Source organism: Astatotilapia calliptera, chromosome 14 (assembly GCF_964374335.1).
Source record: "Astatotilapia calliptera chromosome 14, fAstCal68.1, whole genome shotgun sequence".
NCBI lineage: Eukaryota > Metazoa > Chordata > Actinopteri > Cichliformes > Cichlidae > Astatotilapia > Astatotilapia calliptera.
In genome coordinates this window covers 11,652,861-11,674,611 of record NC_137435.1, presented here as the reverse complement: position 1 = coordinate 11,674,611, position 21,751 = coordinate 11,652,861, and the positions used below count along the sequence as shown (strand labels likewise).

General features: G+C 40.0%; 1 protein-coding gene across 17 annotated transcripts in view; it reads left to right on the top strand.

The window, feature by feature from the left end:
* synrg (synergin, gamma) overlaps positions 1-21,751 on the top strand; it is a 60,064-nt gene that overhangs the window by 5,339 nt on the left and 32,974 nt on the right. For 6 of the 17 annotated variants that reach the window (XR_013901538.1, XR_013901537.1, XM_026191401.2 and 3 more), the window contains exons 2-15: positions 78-118; positions 2,690-2,826; positions 3,275-3,402; positions 6,088-6,193; positions 6,297-6,408; positions 7,019-7,432; positions 9,191-9,469; positions 10,666-10,746; positions 10,868-11,064; positions 12,037-12,294; positions 12,368-12,504; positions 14,235-14,359; positions 14,743-14,805; positions 16,247-17,206. Coding sequence is in view for 15 of the 17 variants with exons in the window: in XM_026191401.2 (XP_026047186.1) it covers positions 78-118; positions 2,690-2,826; positions 3,275-3,402; positions 6,088-6,193; positions 6,297-6,408; positions 7,019-7,432; positions 9,191-9,469; positions 10,666-10,746; positions 10,868-11,064; positions 12,037-12,294; positions 12,368-12,504; positions 14,235-14,359; positions 14,743-14,805; positions 16,247-17,206 (3,038 nt within the window). In the remaining 2 variants the exon portion in view is untranslated. The remainder of the gene's footprint in view (positions 1-77; positions 119-2,689; positions 2,827-3,274; positions 3,403-6,087; positions 6,194-6,296; positions 6,409-7,018; positions 7,433-9,190; positions 9,470-10,665; positions 10,747-10,867; positions 11,065-12,036; positions 12,295-12,367; positions 12,505-14,234; positions 14,360-14,742; positions 14,806-16,246; positions 17,207-21,751) is intronic. The other 11 variants (XM_026191397.2, XM_026191393.2, XM_026191407.2 and 8 more) reach the window with 9 other exon arrangements.

Here is a 21,751-nt window from a genome sequence, read left to right as displayed (position 1 = left end):
ACATAAATGAAGGCTGTTTTTAACTTCAGCCTCAGTTTGAATCTCATAATCTGTGTTTTTCTTCTTTATTTCTTTAGTTTTATGTATCCTGTTGGAGGAGGCTTGGGACCGCCGCAAGGTGAGTCATTTCGCAGTGAATATTACCGCTCTTTCCCTCCAAACTGTTTGTGTAAATATATTCAGCTGAGGAGATGGCACACAAATGTGTTTTGTGTGAATTTGAATGGGATCATAGAATATTGCTTTTTGAAGCAAACTGTCAGGATATTGCACTTTAGAATGTAAACGTTGTTTATTTTGACAAATGTTACTAGAAATCTTCATTTTAAATAAAGTGGATATTGAAATACTGATTTTCTAACAAGTATTAGCACAATAAGTGTCATTCTTCCCTCGATGTAATCAGTCACACAAGATGTGATCAAAAGTTTCTCGGCTCTGTAAATAACTTTAAAAAGTTTGGCTCATCTCCTCTTCAGTGTCACCTTCTTTGGCAGCCTTGTACTCTTCTGAAAAAGGCTAGGAACTGGATTAAACTTAAATTTAAGTTATGATTACAAAATAATTTCATCTACTTTCTCTGTAGAGCTCTTTGTTTTTTTTTTATTGTGCTATAATTCAAACGCACTCTGTTCCTTTACAGTTTGTAGTTTTTGCTTAGTTGACTAAAACAGAGCTTCTCTTTACCAAGATCCATACATGAAAAGAGATGAAGAGAAACCCTGGATTGCTCAGGGTCTGTCACCTGGTCCACTTTCAGCACTATGACACATTTTAGAACATAAATCTCCTCCCAACATGTTTTTAAGTTCAGTAAATTAATGTTTAAACTACAGTATTGACCATAATAGTTGTGATTATGATTGTTGCTTTAATCGAGTGCTTGCTCTGTTGATTGAACTTTGTGCGCTTGATTTGCTCCCCTGTATCAAACATCAAGCCTTCAGCTTTCATTTGGGGAAGAGGGTGAAGCCAAATCTGGGTTGGGAGAGAAAAATAAACCAAAATGCAAAATGAAATAAGAGGAATGATGAGGAACATGCTGCAAGCATGCCCCTCTTTAGAGCTAAAAGGAACATGGGAGGACAGCCTAGTAGGGGAGATAGGTTGGCCTTTGACGTTAACTTTGATTGTTTTCGTCCTTTCCTTTTAGTTATTGGTCCTTGCAGTTCTTGGGCATATGAGGATCAGTGAGGATTCGGCACATTGCAGCTCATATCTTTGTTACAATGCTCAGCACTGAGCAACGCAGGTCTCAGATGTGCCATCATTTAGCTGTGGCTGCTCATCCTACTCAGACTGTTGGCTTTGCAGTAACGCCTCCAGATAAACCACGCATGCACTGGTGGGACGAGCGTCTCTTAGGGGTCATTATATGCTCCTGTTAGCAATGTCATTTTAGTCCAACAAATTAGAATGTGCACAGTCTCCCAGACAAGCCATTTACACAGCCCAGTTGAGCCCTAACACGGTGAATCATCTGCAGGCTCCAGTCGGAGCTGGCTGCTCAGCTCTGGTTAAAAAATAAACACACACTTTTCCAATTTTTCTTCCCCCAATCCTCTTGTTTTGCTCCAAGTTGTCACAGTAGTCACCAGAGAAACAGATTTGGCTGTTGCAAAGCCTGTGTCTTTTTCCAGCTGTCGGAAGAAATGGTAATGGATTTGCAATACTGAATTATGACCAGCCTCTGGAGGCTTTTGTTTTCTCTTTTTCTTGATAACTTAAACTAAGATAAGTAAGTAAATACATTTTATTTCTCCCAATAGTTTGTAAATTCTTCATTATAGCTGTAAAAACTTTAAACGCAGCCTATAACAGTGTAGCTTAATAAAATAAAACATGACCAAAATGAGCTCAATAAGGAAAAATTTACACAAAGGAAAGGTGCTCAGTTAAATGGAAGCTCAAAAAGTACATTTTTAAAAACACAGAAGAATCCCCTGTAAAAACTGAATGTAAAACGGGAAGAAAAAATTAATAGGAAAAAACAGATTAACTTATTAAACTTGTAATAAATTATTATAAAGAAACAAAGAACTTCATTTATACCAAAAGTTGGGAAGTTACCGTGTTTCAGCAGCCAATAAATCCAAGCACTCATTTGTATTATTAAAAAAATTACACTAAATAAGGAGCTCAGATTAAAAAAAAAAAGAAAAAAAAAAAGAAGAGCTCGATAAATCAGACTCCATATTATTTTGCGGACGCCTCACATTCCCCATGATGATTGCGGGAAGACCTCCAAATCTACTGTTTTCTATGTAGCTTCTCCGGTCTTACAGGCCTTGCTCCAGGCAGTAAAACTGTCAGTGCAATCAGCTGGTGAAGATTCTCTGTTGGCAAGAGAGTAATATGAAGAAAAACTACTAGAAGGCTTGTAAAAATTGATTTTACAAGACCCGTGAATCAAAAAAAAGTAGCCAAATCAACTTCACATGAATCGCACTGAGTAAGAATCAAGGCTATCAGTTAATAAAACCATTAAAATAAATACAAAACAGTAACAATGGAAACTGCATCTCAGTATGGTACCAGGAAAAAATGCAATGTAAAAATTTGAATGTAATACAATAAAAGAGAGTAAAAGAAACTCAATAAATTCAGCAAAGCATGATAAACATGTTACATATAGAATATTTTAACCATGTCTACAGTATGTGATAACAGAGTTTGTGTGTTTCTGCAGGCATGGTACCCATGCAGCAACAGCAGCAGCAGCAACAGCAGGGCTTCCCCATGGTTCCTGTCATGCAGCCTAACATGCAGGGCATGATGGGAATGAACTTTGGAGGCCAGATGCCCCCAGGTGCCATCCCTATGCAGGTCAGCGCTATTTCTTATATGTTGTGCTTGGTTCTGTGTTTGCATATGTTTTTTGGGAGGCGGGGGTCAAATTAACATTTCCCTGAGGATTTATTTATGTATTTATTTATTCTCTTGTAGTATTTTGAGTGAACTTGCTAATTTGGCTGCATTTGGTGCATACATAGTAGTGAAACACTGCTGTATTGATTTAACTGATTTCACTCATGTGGAAGGCTGGCTTTACAGCTCCTCTTGAACTCATTTGCTTCCATGTTAATCTCTCCACAAACAGTTTTAAACACCAGCACATTAACAGGAATTTATTGTTGCCTGGTGATGTTTAACAAGACTTTAATCCATTAACATTTTGCTTTCCCTTGGTTAAAGCATTTGATAATCACACGAGCGGAGCAGGAATGCTAAATAGTTTGTTGCATGTTTTTTGGGGGGGGTGGGGGTCTAACAGGGTGGAATGGCGATTGGGATGCAGACCCCTGGGATGCAGTTCTTGGGTCAGCCACAGTTTATGGGTATGAGACCAGCAGGACCCCAGTACACGGCTGACATGCAGAAACAGATGGCTGAAGAGCACCAGTAAGTCATCTTTACACCTCCATTATAATTCCTCTTTGTGTAGATCAAGTTTAAGTAAGCAGCTAGCTTAAAAAACAGTGCAGTGGAAAATAAACTTCCCTTTAACACATTCAAATTTTCTGTCAACTTCAGTTTCTGGTTACTTCTTATACTTTTTAATAGAGCCTTAGTGTCCAAATTAGGTAATTTTTCCCCCAAATACACTGAAAGATCTGAGTTTACCATCTGAGAGCATTCTGCTACTTTTTAGGACGTATAATCCCCCAAACCCTAACCCACTAACCCTGTAAAGCCTCTTGGATTAGCTGGAAAATTCATTATCACAAAGCTGACAACATAAAGTTAGGTGATTTTTAAAGCTCTTGAAAAATGGACTTCTTCCACATCTTCTCACAGCACAGCAGCACTCCAAACATCTTAAAGAATATGGATACTGGGTTGGGTTTTAATCATGTGTTGTTGCTTATTTTACTGGAGTAAAGTGTCTAAATGCTTCTTTGAGCACTGCAAAAGAAACCACACTTTTCCCTGCACTTTAATTTACTTATTTATTTTTTGATTTCTAAATGTTTAGATTTGTGTGACTGTACACTTGAGAGATTGATGCATCTTCAAATGCGATGTCTGCACGTTACATTTAAAGGAACCAAGTGAATCCTTGTTTTATGTCTCACAAGTACTATTTTAGCCCCAAACTGTAGATTGTGCGGTCACTGTTGGTCCTCAGTGGATGAGTCCTAATAACCTAGATGGTCCCGTTGACAAGTTGACATTTGTGGTTTTAAATGAAATGTCACAAAAACTCTTGGTTGGACTGCCATGACATTTGGTTCACAGATTCATGTACCCGTCATGATGACTTGTAATCAGTTGATGAACTTTGCATTAAAGGCCATCAGGGCACAGTTTAAATTTGTCCAAACACCTGTAAAGCTGATGACATTCCCAGCTGCCTCAGCTGTACTGTATGTAGTGCTAATTAGTGCATGTGAGTGTGTGAAGGAGAAGAAGAATATGAAGCAAGAGAGTAGTAGAGAGAGGAGGGGGGCAACCGGGGGGGAGCAGCAGTCAAACATGCAAATAATCTTGTCTCACTAAAATAAATACACAATACAGGATATTAACATGTTAATACCAAATAAAAATCAGCATGTTGGCTTCATCTTTATACATTCAAATAAATTCATTTTCAATTCAATTTTATTTATAGTCGTGTCAAAAAGTGGTTGCTCCCTTTCTGATGTCCTTTTTTTTTTTTTTTGGATACTTAAATGTTTCAGATCATCAAACAAATTGAAATATAAAGATCATGCACGTAAACACAAAATGCAGTCTCTAAATGAAGGTGTTTATTATTAAAGGGAGAAAAAATCCAGACCTCCATGGCCATGTGTGAAAAAATTATTACCCCCTAAACCTTATAACTGGTTGGGCCAGCGTTAATAGCAACAACTGCAATCAAGCATTTGCGATAACTGGCAGTGAGTCTTTTACAGCCCTGTGAAAGAATTTTGACCCACTCATCTTTGCAGACTTGCTGTAATTCAGCCCCATTGGAGGGTTTTCAAGCATGAACCGCCTTTTTAAGGTCAAGCCACAGCATCGGATAAGAGAGCTTATCACAGTTAATTCATGATTTAACAAGGCAGTGGCAGTCACTTTTTCTGACAGAGCTGTAGGGTTTGGTTGTTTTCCCCTTAATAATAAACACCTTCCTTTAGAAGCTGCATTTTATGTTTACTTGCGTGATCTTTATCGAATATTTAAATTTGTTTGATAATCTGAAAGATTTAAGACAAAAATTTGGAATTCAGGAAGGGGGGCAAGGACTTTTTCACACGACTGTATGTAGCGCCAAATCACAGCAACATTGATCTCATTTTTGTTGTCAGGAAAAAACGTGTAATATGTCAGGTTGGCCTTTATTGCTTATCTTAATGGAGCACTGTGTCCAAGTACAGCCTCACAGACCACACGGCTAATGTGTCTTGTGGATTTTGATCCTTTTAAGATTATTTTCCAGAACAAAAACTAACACACTGAATCAGTTTAAGCACCAGGGCTGCTGCTCTTAGCTGACCCCTGATCTGATAGCTTTCTGGTCCTCTTCTCCATTAACATAAATAAATCATTATTATTTTTTTATAGATCCTCCTTCTCTTTTTTAGTAAGTTGTTTTATTTTCATCATTTTCTGTCAGTTAAATCTGCCCATTGTATCTCAATACTAAAATATAAAAATGACACAGTTTTCACAATTTTGCCTCTGTACACCATCGCAATAACTCAAGAGACGATTAAAGTGTATAAAGTGAAGAGTTTCGGCTTTACTTCAAGGCCGTTGCTTAGGAATTTAAATATTATTTGTGCTATTTTTTTAAGAGCATAAATTTGTAATTATAGGTTTGGATTTGCGTTTCCCTTCTTTCTCCTCTCAGGCAAAAATGCAGAGAAATACTTAATCCACAAGTTTATATGTAAAATGGTTAAAGTGATAAAATGTAAGTCTAGCTATAATAAGATAAGTAAACCGCAGAATGAACCGAATGAACTGAGAAATGTTGAAATGTTTTTACAAACTTCCATCAGACAACACGAACCTTCAGCTGCCGTTTTAACAAGCTTCCTTTGCGCTCATCCTTCTTAAGAGTCATATGTATTATGCTGTACTCTTCTTGCCCTTTAGAAAACGTCTGGAGCAGCAGCAGAAAATGCTGGAGGAAGACAGGAAAAGAAGACAATTTGAGGAGCAGAAACAGAAGCTGAGGCTGCTCAGCAGTGTCAAACCCAAGGTGAGCCTCTCTCCACATCTCGTTCTGCTTGTTTTTCCTGGCATGTCCACTGCTCGTTTTACTGACCCTCTGGACTCTCGATACCCAATTGTGCTGCGCTCAGACGGGGGAGAAGAGCCGCGATGACGCCTTGGAGGCAATCAAAGGCAACCTGGACGGTTTCAGCAGAGATGCAAAGATGCACCCCACTCCATCATCTCAGACCCAGAAGCCAGGTACCTTAGCACTTGGAGTTAAAAGTGTTTTCTGCTAAAGCTTCTTGCGTTAAAAAAAACCTTATAATAACTGAGTGATTGCTGGTTCACCAGACCACTGTATAATATTCTTTACTTAACTCACCCCTGTGTATTTGAGGAAATTTTGGAGATGCATTTAACAAACACACCGCATCTTGTGCAGTGCTTCCCGACCTTTCTAAACTATGAAACCTAGCAGTATTAACTTGCTGCTCCATGTTGCCAGTTTGAGATCTGTTCAAGGACACTTTTGAGTATAAGTTTCATTTCTGTAATACTATAACCTGCATCAATCATCTCAAGGCTCCTTATAGATTTATCAGTTTCTCCTGGGTGCAGACTTCTGCTTCAGCTGTTGGAATCTGTACAAATGTTGCGGTTTTGAAAGTGAATTATCAGAAATCCATCTAAACGACATGTAGTAAATCTGAATATAAGTTAAGTGTTCTTCAGTTTGTAGATCTACAATTTCTGCTCTTGCACAAAAAGTCATTATCTCACTCTTGCACTGTGCAGCTCCGAAATCATCTTCCATTGTAGTGTGTTTGTCATGTGCTGTGCCATCATCATTATTTCTTCATTTTTGCAGACTCATCGCCATCACACCCGTCTGTCACTGCTCCCTCCCTTCCCCCAGCTATGTCTGAGGATAATGATGACTTTAGTGACTTTCAGGGCCCCGTCGATACCCCCACGTCGTTCCCTTTGCCCCCCTCCTCATCCTCTTCCTCCTTCACCACCACTCCCTCCAGCTTTGGGTTCTCCTCTCAGGCCCAGCCTTCATCCTCTGCCCCCAACATAGGTTTCTCTGAGGACGATGACGAGTTTAGTGACTTTGTTCAGGGACCTGTAAACACTTTCCCTTCTGCCAACTTCCACCTCTCCTCTCAGTCGCAAGTCCAATCGACTTTTCCACCCTCACAATCCCTCCCCTCTTCTGTGTCCATTCACACTGACACCCAACACTCTGCTGTCAGCACCAGCACCCAGTCTGCATTTCAAGGTAACTCTTCTCTTGCTTTGTTCACACCTCCCCCTCCCATCCCTCTAATTTGCCCTTTTTTCCACCTAGTTTGGAGGAATTTTTTACATTAGTGATTCTTTTATCACTGATGCTGAATGCTTTTACTGGTAACCCTGGATGATGGGTTCGTTTTGACCTGCATTAATGTGTGAGAGCATGCATCTAGCTAGACCAGCAGATGACCTCAGTACTCAACACTAAAGGGTAAACAAGGATGCATAATAAATAAGGAATACTGTTGAAAATGACTGTTTCTCAGTAGGTTTTTCCCCATGCAGTAGTTGCGTTTCCTTTTGATAGTGAATTTATGATTTGTGCACTGGTAGAGGACTGTCATGTCATTTGTCATTTGCCCTGTAATCTCTGGGATGAGCAGCTGCTCTGTGACAGCTTTCAGTCTCAGACTGTGAATGACAGGGTGCAGAGATCACCTTCTGTCCAGAGCAATTCAGCAACCCTCCGTCCAGTGTCATCCTTGATTCTCTGAGACATCTCTGACCTAATTGTTTAGCATCTGGAATAAGCAGATTAGATGGCTGATGGATAGATTGCCTCTGATATTAAGAGACCTGAGGAATTTACCTTGCAGTGTCTTTGTTGAAATTCAGTCAGGTAACATTTCTGTTTAGGGGGCTGTTTACAAATGATCTCATTTGCTTTTTTTAATCTTATTTCCAACAAATAACACTAAATAATAGCTGATACTTGGCTTCTTACGCAATTTCTAAAGAAAGGTTTGGTTAAAAAGAAGAATATATTGGTACCCCTTGAGAAAGGCTGTACTTTGGGTAATAATGGTTAAAGTGCCTGCTGTTATCAGCTCAAGAAAAAGATCTGTCACTGAATTTGTTAGTGTGCTTTTGTATGTGGGATTTTGTGTGGTTTTTGGGCAAATCTCCTTAAAGCTTCTTAAAGAAGCCCTGTGGAGTTCTCTAGAGGAACAAAAGTTACATTTCTGTTCAGTCTTAGTCACCAGAAACTGTCCTTAATTCTTAGAAGACATGCTGATTGAATTCCTGCTTTCTAAAACATTTGCAAAGACTAATTGAATTTAAATGTTAAAATCAGTATTCAAAATTGTGCAGGCATGTTTTCCCCTGCCTTTGTTGGTGTATTGCTGCACATTTTGGCATGTTACTGCAGCTTGTTATAAGTGCAGTAGGGAATCATGTGTGCATGCATGCATTCATCATACCCATTCTGAGTGTGCATGTGAGAATACATTGACAAACAAAGTTGGCCCAGATATTAGTTAGTTGATGTTGGATTGCACTGGGTTGCAAATAGTTAAGTTCAGTTAATGCCTGTTAAGTAGTTATGTGTCCTGCCACCTGCATGATCTACCCAACGGCTCCCATACCTAAAGCACAGTAGTGGTTTAGTAGTGTGAATGCTTTTGAGGTGGACTATTTCCTGCCGTATGCTACATGCAGAAAAGGAAAACTGTGGAAAGTATTCCAAAATTGTCAGCTGTTCATGTTTGAAAACAGCTACAGGAAAGGAGCACAATAATGCTACAAGACGCCTGAACCATGATTATCAACCTTTTATAACTGCTACTGACTGCTTCAGTCTTATCTTGCATATCAGATCTCAAATACAAATCTTTAAGTTATAACATAAATCTACTAAAGCATCCCTAATTTCATTTGCAAATTGAGCCTATAAATAGATGCGTTAAATGTGCATTGTTGCTAGTATGTGTTAAAGAAGCTTGTTCCTCATCCACCCCTCTAGGCCCATCCCTGGAAGAGAAGCTGTTCTCCTCCTGTGATCTCACAGCTGATAAGACTGCGCAGGTTAGCTTTAAGTCCAAGCAGAGTTTGACTGAAATGACTCCTAGAGCTAAAGTTTCAGCCCAGTTTCAGCCCAGTACTAAAGCGAGGAACTGGGCCGCGGCCACCGAGGACTTGAGCTCTGTCTTCGTCACAGAAAAGCCACCAGAGGCCCCGGTACCAGCGCCCAAACTCCCCCCATCAGCTGCTGGCACATCTCCTCAAACCAGTAGTGACAGTGGTGAGAGAAGTACCCGTTCACTGGACTTCATAGCTGCTGCTTCTCTCTTGCTTTGCAGCATTAACAAACAATCAGGGTGGTAGTTCTCTTTCTGTCCTTGAGAAATATTTTCATTCTTTCTAACCCTGACAAAATAATTGTATCCCTCTTCTGGCAGTTTAATCTCCTCTATCTCTTTGGGTTATAATTGATTTATGCTAGATCCTGGACTGGGCATCCTACTGTTGTAGCCTGCGTGCTGTTAAATGAAATCAAGTTGATGTTTTCTTCGCTGCTGAGGTGACGATGTCTTTGAGGTGCCCTTCCTTGTGTCTCTCCATCGTCTCCTAAATCTCTGCTCCTATTTCTTCCTGCTTTATACCTCTGTCTTGTTAGCGGGGCTCTCTTATGTCACTGCTCCCTGCACAGACTGTGGAAATGGACTGTGTCTGTCAAGGTCCTTGGGTGATACCTGCTGACTAAATAAGCCGCCGTCTGTTCACTCACTGTGTAACACCCTCTCAGAGAACGACCTCTGGCGCATGCTGACTGCTTTGGTTTAACAGGGATGCGCATGGATTGGCAGGTGCCACTGGGGCCCAACATAATCCAAGGCTGATTGTGCATGCTACTCTGCTACTCCTTTGTGCTGTTATTTGTTTGTCTGTGTCCGTGTCCTCCGCGTCATCAGGGGAAATATTGCGGCTCATCACGGGGACCAGGGGAGATTTGTAATAAGATTCATTTAACTGCTCAAGACTGATGGAAGTATTATGTGCAAAGTGGGTGTCTGAGTAAACACCTGCCTTGCAGACAGTGTCAGGGACTCGAAACGAGCCATAGCAGTTTACTGAAATGTCTGGTTGTCTGTTTTCTAGAAAAGAATAATTTAGGTCAATGTCAGCAGTTAAATTATATTTTTAGTTAGTTTTTCTTACAAGGCAATTGCCTCTCTCCTCTCTCCTTGAAGCTGGAAATGACTCACAGACTGATTTATAGATGTCTGATGTGGCAGGGCGTTTGTGATTCAGTGCAGGGGAGCGTTACATCTGCACCGAGCCTTCCAGACATCAGGTGTATAATTTTGTCGAGTTCGATATGAGCAGGGCTCAGCTGCCAAGAGACTTGGCAGATCGTAAGCCTGGACAAGACTTTTGCTTCAACAGCTAATTGTGTGTCTGTGTGTGTGTGTATATGTGTGCTTGTGCTTCTGACAGCAGGTGTTGGTGTGTATCCACAACAAGAGCACATTCAGACCATGCTGCCCGCCTGGGTTTACAACGACAGCCTCGTCCCAGGTAAACGTTTACTCTCAAAAACATCCAGTTTAATGTTCAGACGACGATATTCAACATCGCTGTGTGTTTTGCGGAAAGAAATGACACGAATTGCAAAAATGTTTTGTTTTTCTTTTCCCAGAAATGTTCAAGAAGGTTCTTGAAATCACCATGACTCCGGCAGGGATAGACACAGCCAAACTCTACCCGATATTAATGTCATCAGGTCTTCCCAGGGAAGCACTCGGGCAAATCTGGGCATCAGCCAACCGCACAACACCTGGCATGCTGACCAAGGAGGAACTTTACACTGTACTTGCACTAATTGGGGTGGCGCAGGTAATCACTGAAGTCAAAACAAATTATCCACTTAGAACAACTCCACTAATCATCTCCCACAGCTTCCGCAGAGCCTCGCCATAAACTCCTCACTGAAATTAGCTGGGCTTAGTTCAAAACGGAGAGAAAAGAAGCGGTGCTGTGACTCAGCCCGCGGCCTGTGAAGCGTTATAAGTCCAATATATGGCTGAGTCCCCATCAACCAAGTTTGGCAGGAGGCTTCTTATCACTCTCAGCCCGGGCCTGTCACCACCACCCCTGGGAGGATGCAAATCTTCAGGCAGCTCACGAAACACTGCATGCCTCCGCTTCCATGCGAGGAATAATAAGACACCTTTGGTGATGTAAATCTTCAAGAAGCTTAAAACACAAGCAAAACAAGGTGCATTCTCTTGTGAGGTGGAAGAAAGTTTGAGTCTGCTGGTGACATCTGTTCAAAAGGATTGTGTTGAATAATTTATATATAAACGTTAGTCCTTGGCCACGTTCAGTGAATACAGAAGGGCTTTAAATTATATAGGTTCACAATGATCCGTGTGCCCTGATACCTTTCGTGATTTAACGCATTAACCCCCCCCCAAAGAAAGAAAAAAATGCAGCCAAATGAAACTTTGAAACATCTTACAGGCTTTGTTTTGTATTTGTCATTGTCAACAGTCCTCATGGAAAGACTCAAACTGACTCCGTTACTCTCACTCACTTCTTCACCTTATCTGTGGCTTTCAACCTGAGGCTTTTTTGCAGTCACAGATACATAACTCCATTTTTTAGAAAGTTAAGGTAGATTCCAAAAACGCTGGGCATCACTGCTTTGACAAACATTGCACACAAAGCGTTTGTTGAAGACTGCTTTGATTATATTTGCAGCTGCAGGACAAAGATTTCATCATGTTTTAATATGCTTTTGCACAACAGCTGAGCTCAGGGGGACCTGCTTCGCTTGAATATTGTTTGTCGTGTCCTTACTTTCAGAGTGGCCTCCCGGCAATGAACGTGGAAATCCTCGGCCAATTTCCTTCTCCTCCCGTGCCGAACCTGCCGGCTCTGGCTATGGCCATGGCCCCTGTCATGCCTCAGCACCAGCAGCCCATGATGACCCAGCCCCCGGTCTCCATGGCCATGCCCACAGCAGCCCCGCCACCAGTCATGCCTATGACACCGGCAGCACCGGCTCAGCCACCCACAAACACAAATTTCATTGCCAGTTTCCCTCCAGCACAGGTATCACAGGTATGCTCAGTTTCTTATTTTCCTGCTGTCGATCACCTCACTCACTTCACTCTCCAACATGATGTTTGCGTAGGGAACCAAAGCCGATGACGATGACTTCCAGGACTTCCAGGAAGCTCCAAAGGCAGGAGGAGACCAAGCTTTCTCTGACTTTCAGGGGGAATCGGGAGGAAGCTTCCCTACTACCATTGCACCACAGCACCAAAACAGGTACAGGCTTGTTGATGAAGACAGTGAGTCTGCCTTTTTTTCCAGGCTTGTATAATTAGGAGCATTTTAAGAGCTTATGTGACCCTAATTATAAGCTACATTAAATAAGATTGGGTATTTCTTATTCTAGCTCTCTCTCCTTTTGCTCTCTGTGCTGTAAATATTTGCAGAGATGAGCATCAAATATTCAGCCCTAGATGATTATTTATAGCTGACTCATCCTGCATAATATTTGTACTTCTCATTGTCTGTCTTACAGTCAGAGGCACTGTTTCAATATCTTGTAATAACCTCCTCTGAATAGGAATGAGTTTGGGTCATCTACTAATGAATTCATTTCAGTGGACAGTAGATAAGCTCGTTTCTTTATATTACTTCTTTCCGAGCCTTTCTGGAGCAACCGTGCCTTCAGTGAGAGGAAGCTGAAAGGCAATTATCCACTGAAAGACAAAGAGAAAGCAGAATTAAAGTATCTGAAATCTAAGTGGCATAGGCGTTTTATGATTCTCTCCTATTTCGCAACTGAAAAAATCCAGTCCTGACGGTTTCATCAATGTAACAAGAATTCCCCGCAGACTGAGATTGCTTTCTAATTAAATGAGAGGCTGAACAGCTCATATTGGGCTGCCAGCCTGAACTGGCATCCATAACTTACTGTCGGATGTCTTACAGAAAAAGCGCTTTGAGGAAACTAATATTCACTGAGTTTAACAATTTCCCTAAGCCCCTGATTTGTCTGTTTTAGCATATGATCAGGCATAATGGTCATCATATTTCTTGCTTTTGGCCTGTATTAAAGCATCCTTCACTTTCAGGAATAGTTTGGCATTTTGGGATTATGCTGGTTAGTTTTCTGTTGTGTTGAGAAGACTGAAGCCACTTTCTTGGACTGGCTCTTTCATCAGTTGACTGAAGTCTGTCAGCAGCAGCTCTTAAGCTCGCAAATAAACCAGTCTGTGCAAAAAACTGAGGTGTAAAAATATGTTTTGGGTTTCAGTGGTTGATCATGCATCTCAGGTTGGACTGTTAACGTCCTGGAGTCTTCAGTGGGTGCAGGACAGCACAAACCCTCTAAATTAAATTAAATATAAAGTGGTAATTAACATGTATCAAAGGGGCTGGAAGGTGTTCACGTCTCACGCTAAACAAAACTATCTCGCTACTGAATAGCCTGAATATTAAGAGACAGTAAAAGAAGTATTATCAAAATCTTTTTTTAGACCTAAATCAATATAGGATTTTTAAGACCAGTACCAATATTTGGCAATTTTTAAAAACTGGTATATCACTATATTTTTTTAATATAACAGAGCTATTTAAAAGTAATGTTGCTCTAGTGTTACAACAGGCCACGGATTACTTATTTACACTCTGCTTGGATCAGCTGCTTGTTCTTTGAGGCATTCTAAACATGTGCTGCTAACATGCAGTCCAGTACATTTTGTCCGAATTAGTAAAACAAGATATAAATACTTTTGTTGGTGAGCTGGATGTGAGACAGTGGGCGTGTATTTTTATTCCTAAGCAGAGCTACCTTCTGCCTGTTCAGTGGCCTTAATGGATGAAAGGACACAAAGAGCTTGTAACAAAAGAAAAAAAAAAAGAAGCTGTTTCTCTCCAAATTGTGAACCCAGGGCAAACGTTCAGCTCAGGCAGCTTATAGGGATTAAACTTTACCTTTGAACTTCGCCCATCATGATGTCTGATGATTCGCTTTTGTGTCCCTGCAGCACGCCTGCCTTGCTGACTCCAGTGTCTGGTTCCTCCTCCGCCTCCGTTACATCTTCTGATAAGTACGCCGTGTTCAAGCAGCTGTCTGTGGATCAGCCTGCAGAGCCTACACCCCCTGCCTCAGGTACGTTGGATACCTCATGTAATAGTGTTAGTCCTCTTGGGGGTACATACTGGGACCAAAACATAAAGTCAGTCAGAGAAGGAAACAATATTATCATCACAGCAGCATGGGGAACAGCACGTTCCGTTCCTTCCTGTGTAGATAACTGGCAAGGATTCATTAAAAGCAGAAAGTGATAACATGACATTTCCAGGTATTTCATCATGTCGAGCCCTTTTATTACATCTAAAATACGAAATTGATCCCTGAAGGTTAAAGCAGCTTACATAAGGACACGTTCAGTTCACAAACTAAGTTTTGGCCCTTGAACGATACAGGGAGAGTAAATTTCTTTCATATTGCTCTTTATAGTTACCAATTCTTCTTTATTTGCTCTGATCCAGATATTGGAGACAAATACAGTGTATTCAGACAACTCGAACAACCCGCGGAGAAGAAATCAGTCGGTAAGAGACCCACACATCTCGATCTCTCTGTGGAAAAAAAACAACACACGTTCACCTAATGTACATATTAGCACATCCTTGCTTTTTGACCTCTTTAGGCAGTGACGTAGAGAACTAAGAGATGAACTTTATGAACATCACATCATCCCCAGGAAACAAATGGTTTCTTTTTATGTTCTCTAATTAAACTGTGTATTATAACTTGGACAAAGCTGTCAGGTCACCACACTACCACAGAGCCATGTTTACACTGTGTCTTGTATTGCAAGCCTGCAGCGTTGATACCCACTGTGTTTCCCATCCCTGTTTCATTAGAACAGTTTCCGATGGGGACACCTCTTACAACTCCAGTAAGTCATGCTTTGCAGTGACCTTTCTTTGGCATTGTCAGGCTCCATCTCTTTAATGAGCCCATTAGTTATCGCTCTTCCACCGTACACCAGCGGTGTGAACAGATTCTCTATTTCAGCATGCATACGTTACTCCACAGGATTAACAACTGCTGAAAACTTGAGAATTTATTCTGACTTTTTTCTGTGTGGTTTTTGTAAAAAAGAGGCAAAAGTTTTCCCACTGCTATAAATACCCATCACAGTTATCTGCAGAAAATGATAATAGTTTGTTCTAGCTTTTTTACTTTTAGCTAACAACTTCATCAGGATTCTGTAGATGTAATATTGTTTCCTGATAACAAGTCATATCTGTCTTTTTCTAAGCTGTTTTGTCATAAATAGCATTTTCTGTCAGGTTCAGACTCTCTCATCAGAAAACTTCAGACATTTGCATAAAAGTCTGTGATAAACACAGCCACTAAACTCAGGTGTAAACTATCATTGCCTAAAGATATTTGATGCTATAAAATATAAACCTAAAATACAGAAATTACACTGGAAACCATTTGGCCTCGTCTACTTCCCTGGAAGATATTGGATATTGTAGACAAAAATGACGTGTTGGATGGTAATTTTTGCAGAATGACTATAATCAACAGTTCCTTGCGTGGTAGTGTCGATGTACATGCACCGTCTCTCATTAGTTTGGGGTCATTTGAAAGAAAAGCACATTTGTTTTTAGTAAAGTAAAGTTGATTGAGGATTCATTTTGTAGAAATTCCATTAAAAGTTATATGATGTAGGAAGTATTACTTTTTTTAATTATATATTTAATGAAAAGAAGTGTGCATTTCTTTAAAAAAAACCCCAGCCCTAAACTTTTGAGTGATAGTGTATGGAGAGCTTTTTGTGCAGTGATGTATGATCTTCTTTGCACACTGCAGCCCAAAGTTCACCAGTGGAGCAAAGGAGTAACTAATGCACCATTCCTCTCTCTTTTAGGATTGTAAAATAACTGAATGGTAGCTGTTGCAGCTGAGACCTTTTGGCCCCTTTATATCTCTCTGTTGTTTTTTTACTAATCTTAAATTCTTCTCTTTGGTTTACAGGAGAAGGATTTGCAGATTTCAAGTCTGTCGGCACAGTCGATGATGGCTTCACAGACTTTAAAACAGCCGACAGCGTCTCTCCACTAGACCCTCCAGATCAAGCCAAGCTCTTTCAACCTTCCTTCCCCTCTGCTTTTCCAAACTCTCAGTCACTACAGCAGCTTCCCCAGCAACAGCCAGCAGTGTCTCTTTCTCAGCCCAAAAATCCTCTCAATATGGCTGACCTGGACCTTTTCTCTTCTATAGCGCCCTCTGTTCCTGCCCCCACTGAGACAAAACCCAGCACATTCCCTTCTGTGTCTGTGCCCCCCTCTCTTGTCCTCCTGCCAGGTGGAGTAAAACCTCCGGGAGGAGGGGCAGATGAGTTTGGGGATTTTGCCCTCTTTGGCTCCTCTTCTGACTCCACTCAAGCTTCAGCCGCAGGAGGAGCTGCCTCAGCACCTCAGGATGACTTTGCAGACTTCATGGCATTTGGCAGCTCTGGTGGAGAGCCTAAAGGCGAGAGCAGCGCGGGTGTTCAAGGGGAAACCTCCACACAGCAGCGGTCTCAGCAGAGCTCTGACAAATATGACATATTCAAACAACTTTCTCTGGAAGGAGGCCTCGCCTACGATGACACCAAGGAGAGCGGCGCCGGCTCCTTCTCGTCACTCAAGAGCGACAACGACGACTTTGCCGAATTTCAGTCCTCGAAGTTCTGCACAGCACTCGGTGCTTCTGAAAAGACTCTGGGTGACAAGGTGGCCGCGTTCAAACAGGCCAAGGAAGACTCTGCATCTGTAAAGTCCCTCGACCTCCCGTCCATCGGCGGGAGCAGCGTGGGAAAGGACGACTCTGAGGACGCGCTGTCAGTGCAGCTGGACATGAAGCTGTCGGACATGGGAGGAGACCTGAAGCACGTGATGTCAGACAGCTCTCTGGATTTGCCGGGTCTCTCTTCCCACCAGCCCCCTGCTACAGGTGAGGAACTTGTGCGTTTGCTCTGGTGAGGCTCCGTGCAGTGACACACAATATCGCTTTCAGCCAGCCTCTCCTTCTCAGTGACCCCTCCCCCAGACAAGGGGTCAAAGGGCAAATAATGAGGTCCTTGTTGAATTGAACATGCTCAATTGCTGAACACAAACATGAGTAACATATCAAATTAGATGCATCACAGCTTTCATTCTACATTTCATCGTTCATCTCATCATACTCTTTATTTATTACTTATTTATTTAAGTATTTATTTATTTAAATCTTTAGTTTCTTCCTCATTAGTTTTTTTTATCTCCACATTCCTCTTCCCGTATATTGTTATTGTAATGACAGGAAGGTCCTGGCCCATATCTCTATTTATTTACAAATGATGAGTGCCTGGTTTTGATGTGCTGGCAGTCATAGTTCACAGACGAGGTCCCCCAGCTGCTGCCTGCGCGACTCGGATAAGCCTCCTGTTTGATGTGTCCACACCGCGGCAGGTGGATGTCGCACTTCCTTTCTGTGTGTGTGTGTGTGTGTGTGTGTGTGTGTGTGTGTGTGTGTGTGTGTGTGAGTTTGCTTGTGTCAAAATTGGGGACTTCTGTCAGCTCACACACCAGTCAATTGGGGACACCTCTACCTTTGGGGACCAAAACCACCGTCCCCAATTAGATTTACCTCTAACAACGTTCAGCATGCTCTAAAACATATTTTAATCCAAAAATCTCACCTGTCCCCAAAAGTGACATTTTTTAGATTTTTTGTGTATGTGTATGACATTGCCCCCAAAAATTTTTGCAATCTGTGTATAACTCTATGTTGCCCCTAGTGGAAGTGTGTGAAATTGCAAGAATTTCCACTGTCCCCAAATGTGACATATCTTGGATTTTTTTGTGTGTGTATTACCTCTCCCTAACCCTTATATTATTATAGTGTAAGATTTCTTTTAATATATTGATCTTTTTTGAAAATCTTATTCAACATTCTTCTGTATGAATGGTTTTATATAAACAAACATTTGTTCTCTTGACTAAATAATAGAAATCAGTAGACTATTTAGTAGATTATATTTTTAAAGGGTAAAGAAGACACTAGAAAATACAAAAGAGTCATATTTCACGTAATTATGATATAAATAGTTTTAATATTTTTTAAAGAATTATTTGGCATGATGTGAAGCAGATGCATGAAATAATGGAGCACTTTAGGTTCATATTTGCTTTCTGAACTGCAGCTTGACATAAATTACTCTAAGTTCTTGATACTTTTAGTGCAAAATATTTAAGATGTTTCTTGAATTTCTGTTGGATGGTGCAGGGATCCAAAATTTGGTGAAACAGCTGAGCTAAATTTAAATTTCAATGTTAATACCCAAAAAGCATAAAAAGTCACAAGCATATGGCATAAAACTTAATTCTCACCAAAGTTTCTTTAAGAGCTGATCAAAAACTGTGTAAGACAATGGTCATTACATATGGATCATGACAGAAAAAAAATTATATCCTGGATACAAGTGGGAAAGATTAGCTTCTGTAGCATGGTTGACTGGGTCTTAGAGATATGTGCAGAGCTTGACTCAAGTCAAGTTCAAAGTCAGCTTTATTGTGAAAACCCACATGTACAGATGATACACAGGAATTTTAAATTGTAATGCTCCCACGGTCTACAGTGTACAGTGAAAACCTTAAAGATAAAAACAAAACAAAAGTCCTATGTACAACATAATACAATGAACACTAGTGTCATACAATCAGAGTGCTTTCAGGAAAGAGTTTATGTGCAAGTGGGGGTGGGGCAGTAAGTCAAAGGGCGATGTTTAGAGTTTTGTATGTTTGTCGGGTGGGGGGGCTCAGAGGAAAGAGATGAATGCAGGTCTGGAGTTCGTGTGTGTGTGAGAGTGAAGAGGCACAGAGCAGGGACAGCCTAAAGATAGGGGAGGTGAGGTAAGACCTCTATGTCACCATAGGCCTTGATCGCAGCCATAGAGGTGTGTGCAAGCAGCAGCATGTAGAGCAGCTTTAAAGGTATGAAAAGTGATTAAAACTTTTTTAGTTTTTTATACCTATATCTTAAGGGTTCTGCTGACAAGTTTCAGCATTTTCTGTTTGAATGTAAGAAAGTTATTTAGTAATAACTGCTAATACTGGCTTGCTAGATGTGCCCTTGATGATTTGGGAAAAAAAAGATTCGAGCTAATTAGCCCGAAAAAGCTAGCCACATATAAGTTACACATTCAGAGCCGTCTTGGATTAAACATCAAGGGATGTTTGAATGAACCAAACATTCAATATTTTAGGGGATTTAATTTTATTTATGCTTTTATGATTCTAAAATAATAAAGGATGTTTATTAGCATCCTTAAGTTTTTCATGTGCAAGCTAACAATGAGGATTATCTTGTTAATTAAGAGAGGCTAATGAAACGGAAAAAATAAATAAGCTTTATAAAGAGGAATATTATGCTATTTGTTTAATTTATTTATTTATTATTCTGAAACAAAGAAACATAAATAAACTGCAGGATTTTGAATGTCCCCATTTAGGTTAAAGTGGAGTGTATTTGTGTTAGAAACGTCCCCAAAAGTCATAAGAATATGGCATACTAGTGACTATAGTTGGATATACTTTTGTATTTTTTTTTTTTTGATATCATGTCCCTATTTTCTGTATAAAACTATCCATGAAGTCAGAGAACAATTTATCAATGATTCCCACACTCAAGTAAGGGATATGTTGTAAAATCCTTCATTATGTCTAAGATTTGAAAATATGGAACAAATACCAATCAGAATGAGGATTAAGATAAAGCAATCCATCCCCCACATCATTTACCAGTTCCAGTTATTTACCAGTTATTGTATTTTTAAAAATAATGTCATGTCCCTTTTTCAGTATAACTCCATGCATGAAGTTCGAGAACAATTTATCAATGATCCCCACACTCAAGTAAGGGTTATGTTAAAAAAAAACCAACCCCTTCATTATGTCTAAGATTTAAAAATACAGAACAAATACCTTAATATATGCGTGTGTTTAATAATCAGAGTTCATTGTATTTACCAGTTCCCTAAGGAAAGTTTCCCATTGAATGTCCCCATTTAGGTTAAAGAGGAGTGTATTTGTGTTAGAAACATCCCCAAAAGTCATAAGTATATGGCATACCTATGACTATAGTCGAAAATGTTTTTGTATTGTTTTTTAAAAATAGTGTCATGTCCCTTTTTCAGTATAACTCCATACATGAAGTTCGAGAACAATTTATCAGTGATCACCACACTCAAGAGTTATGTTGTAAAATCCTTCATTATGTCAAAGATATGAAAATATGGAACAAATACCAATCAGAAGGAGGATTAAGATAAAGTAATCCATCCCCCAAATCATTACACATACCTCAACATATGCATATGTTGAGGTATGTGTAATGAGTTCGTTGTATTTACCAGTTCCCTAAGGAAAGTTTCTCATTGAATGTCCCCATTTAGGTTAAAGCGGAGTGTATTTGTGTTAGAAACGTCCCCAAAAGTCAGAAGTTTATGGCATTCTAATGACTATAGTTGGATATGCTTTGGGATTTTTTTAAAAGATGTTATCATGTTCCTTTTTTCTGTATAAATCTACCTATAAAGTCAACAAACAATTTATCAGTGATCTCCTCACTCAAGTAAGGGTTATATTTGTAAAATCCTTCATTATGTCTAAGATTTGAAAATATGGAACAAATACCAATCAGAATGAGGACTAAGATAAAGCAATCCATCCCCCAAATCATTACACATATCTTAATATATGCAGATGTTTAATAATCAGAGTTCATTGTATTAACCAGTTCCCTAACGAAAGTTTCCCATTGAATGTCCCCATTTAGGTTAAAGCGGAGTGTATTTGTGTTAGAAACGTCCCCAAAAGTCATAAGCATATGGCATACTAATGACTATAGTTGGATATGTTGCGGGATTTTTTTTCTAAAAATAGTATCATGTCCCTTTTTCAGTATAAATCTATCCATGAAGTCTGTAAACAATTTATCAATGATCCCCACACTCAAGCAAGGGTTATGTTAAAAAAAAGAACAACCCCTTCATTATGTCTAAGATTTAAAAATACAGAACAAATACCAATCAGAATGAGGACTAAGATAAAGAAATCAATCCGAAAAGTAGTTACACATACCTTAACATATGCATGTGTTTAATGATCAGAGTTCATTGTATTTACCAGTTCCCTAAGGAAAGTTTCCCACTGAATGTCCCCATTTAGGTTAAAGAGGAGTGTATTTGTGTTAGAAACATCCCCAAAAGTCATAAGTATACTGTACGGCATACCTATGACTATAGTCAGATATGTTTTTGTATTGTTTTTTACAAATAGTGTCATGTCCCTTTTTCAGTATAACTCAATACATGAAGTTCGAGAACAATTTATCAGTGATCACCACACTCAAGAGTTATGTTGTAAAATCCTTCATTATGTCTAAGATTTGAAAATATGGAACAGTTACCAATCAGAATAAGGACTAAGATAAAGCAATCCATCCCCCAAATCATTA